This window comes from Pleurodeles waltl, chromosome 8 (assembly GCF_031143425.1).
Source record: "Pleurodeles waltl isolate 20211129_DDA chromosome 8, aPleWal1.hap1.20221129, whole genome shotgun sequence".
Taxonomy (NCBI): domain Eukaryota; kingdom Metazoa; phylum Chordata; class Amphibia; order Caudata; family Salamandridae; genus Pleurodeles; species Pleurodeles waltl.
The window spans coordinates 62,633,128-62,635,339 of record NC_090447.1 but is presented as its reverse complement, the minus strand read 5'-3'; the positions used below and the strand labels follow the sequence as shown (position 1 = coordinate 62,635,339).

Sequence of the window (2,212 nt, the reverse complement as noted above, 5' to 3'; positions counted from 1 at the left end):
TATTTTTAAGCAAATACTTTAAAAAGATATACAATTATTTAACAATAAAATTTAATATACCAAAAACTTCAATAAACTTCTATTAATGTCCCCTAAACATTATGATAAGGAGATATCTTCTGTGATTGTAGAAGTCTGCCAAGTGTCTAGAACTTCAAACATGGTTGTAAAGCCACTATTCATAGCAACTTTGCCGTCAAAAATGCTTTACTGACTCCATTCCCTATTTCAGAGGGTGTAGATAGGTAAGTCTACTCTTTTGAATAGGTCTACAGTTGTAAATTATGAAAAGCCAAAGTAGAGAAGTTTCTCAAATGTGGAACAGTAACTTTACACATGTAGATTTATTCATGTGTGTATAGCTCCCACAGCATTACTGAAGTAGACATCTGATGATGAAGATCAAGTGTCACATCAGTACTGAAAATGATTTGCAATATGAGTTGTTTGGGTTGGAGGAATCTTACTGGTTTATTATTGGACTGCAGAATCCTGCCATTGATTGGTTACTTTTGTTATCTGCCTTGCTACTAGGAAGGACAATATGATGCAGGTAAAGTTGTAATACAATTCACTGAAACGTTTCTTTGCTACTTCCATGTTTTGTACAGGAAATTTACAAACATTGCTAAACAAACCAAAGTAGAAACTTTGACTCTGTATTTTAGAATTAATGTTACATTAGGCAGTGTTTCTTTAGCTGTTCCAGCACTAAACGTACATGGCATGGCTAGGCGTAAATAACCATTTTCATAAGTATTAAATGTTATTGTTTACTGATACAAGATACAGGTTGTTTTGACTAATTGTATATTCTACACATTTAAAACCACAGATCCCTCAGAACATCGTGTCAATGGTTAATTCCAGCGACATTAATCATCTATGGCTCAGACTGGCTGGATTTCCTGGGGCAGATGCTGCAAACCTTGTGAACCTGTGGCTGTCTCTTCCTCTTTGTTTCTTGTATCTTCTCTCCATTCTGGGAAACTGGATCATTTTGTATATCATAAGAGTAGACAAGCAACTCAGAGAGCCCATGTACCTTTTTCTTTCTATGCTTGCCATAACTGATATTTGCTTGACTCTTGCTACATTATCCACAACGCTCAACGTCTTCTTATTTGAGTCCAGGAAAATCCACTTCTATGCCTGTTTGACTCAGCTCTTCTTTATACATACCCTTTGTGCCATGGAATCATCCATTTTGGTGGCAATGGCCTTTGACCGCTATGTAGCCATTTGTAACCCTCTGAGATACGCGTCAATATTGCACCCCATCATTTCCAAGATAGCAGTGGTGGCTCTAATAAGATGTTTCTGCCTTCATTTCCCTATACCGTTTTTGTTAAAAATTCTTCCATACTGTGATAAACAGGCTCTCTCATATGCCTTCTGCTACCAAACGGATGTCATGAAGCTGGCATGCGCGGACCCTACCATTACTAGTACATACAGCCTGACCGTAGTACTTACCACATATCCCATTGATGCAGTGCTTATCCTGCTTTCATATGTGCTGATTGTGAAGACTGTTCTTGTCACAGCAAAGCAAGTGGAACGCTTGAAGGTACTCAACACCTGTGTTAGCCACATCTGTGTTGTTCTGCTGTTTTACATCCCACTGATCACGTTGTCATTGGTCAGCAGGTATGCACAGAAGGATTCAATTCTTGCACGATTCCTGTTGGGTGGCCTTTTGCTTGTAGTACCACCAGCTTTGAACCCAATGATCTACAGTATAAAAACCAAACAGATCCGTTCCTCCATCCGCACAAAGTTTGGGGCATGAAGCGTGAAACATTGGGATCCTTTCATGGCTATGTACATCATCTTGAACCATCTTAGCCTTGCATTGTTATGCTCTAATAACTCAATGTTCATTGATCTCAGCTAGGTGCTCTATATACATCTATAAGCAGATGGACACATCATCAGTAGAAACTAAATTATGTAGCCACTTGGAGAGCCAAAGACTGTGAATTCTTCTCTAAATGTGTCTCCTTTCATTACTCGCTGAATTACTGATTTCATTCAGGAAATCCAGAATATTTGTGTTAAAGCAGTGGAACTTGTCAGGCATATCCAGACCTTTCCATGGTTTCCGCCCCTCAGGCCAGTGGGAAAGGTGCATCAGCATTGATCCTGGCTCATAATTCACCCAGCGGCAGTGCTGCAGCATGCAGGGTGCTCCAGCAACCTGGAAATGCAC

At 39.6% G+C, this 2,212-nt stretch overlaps 1 protein-coding gene across 1 annotated transcript; it reads left to right on the top strand.

The window, feature by feature from the left end:
- The first annotated feature begins 856 nt into the window (after positions 1-856).
- LOC138249446 (olfactory receptor 51G2-like) lies at positions 857-1,866 on the top strand. The gene has a single exon (XM_069203406.1). The coding sequence runs from the start codon at positions 857-859 to the stop codon at positions 1,790-1,792; it is 936 nt and encodes a 311-aa protein (XP_069059507.1). The 3' UTR covers positions 1,793-1,866.
- Positions 1,867-2,212: the final 346 nt, after the last annotated feature.

Coding starts and splice junctions, on each gene's coding strand:
- LOC138249446 (XM_069203406.1), top strand. CDS start 857: ATGGTTAATTCCAGCGACATTAATCATCTATGGCTCAGACTGGCTGGA.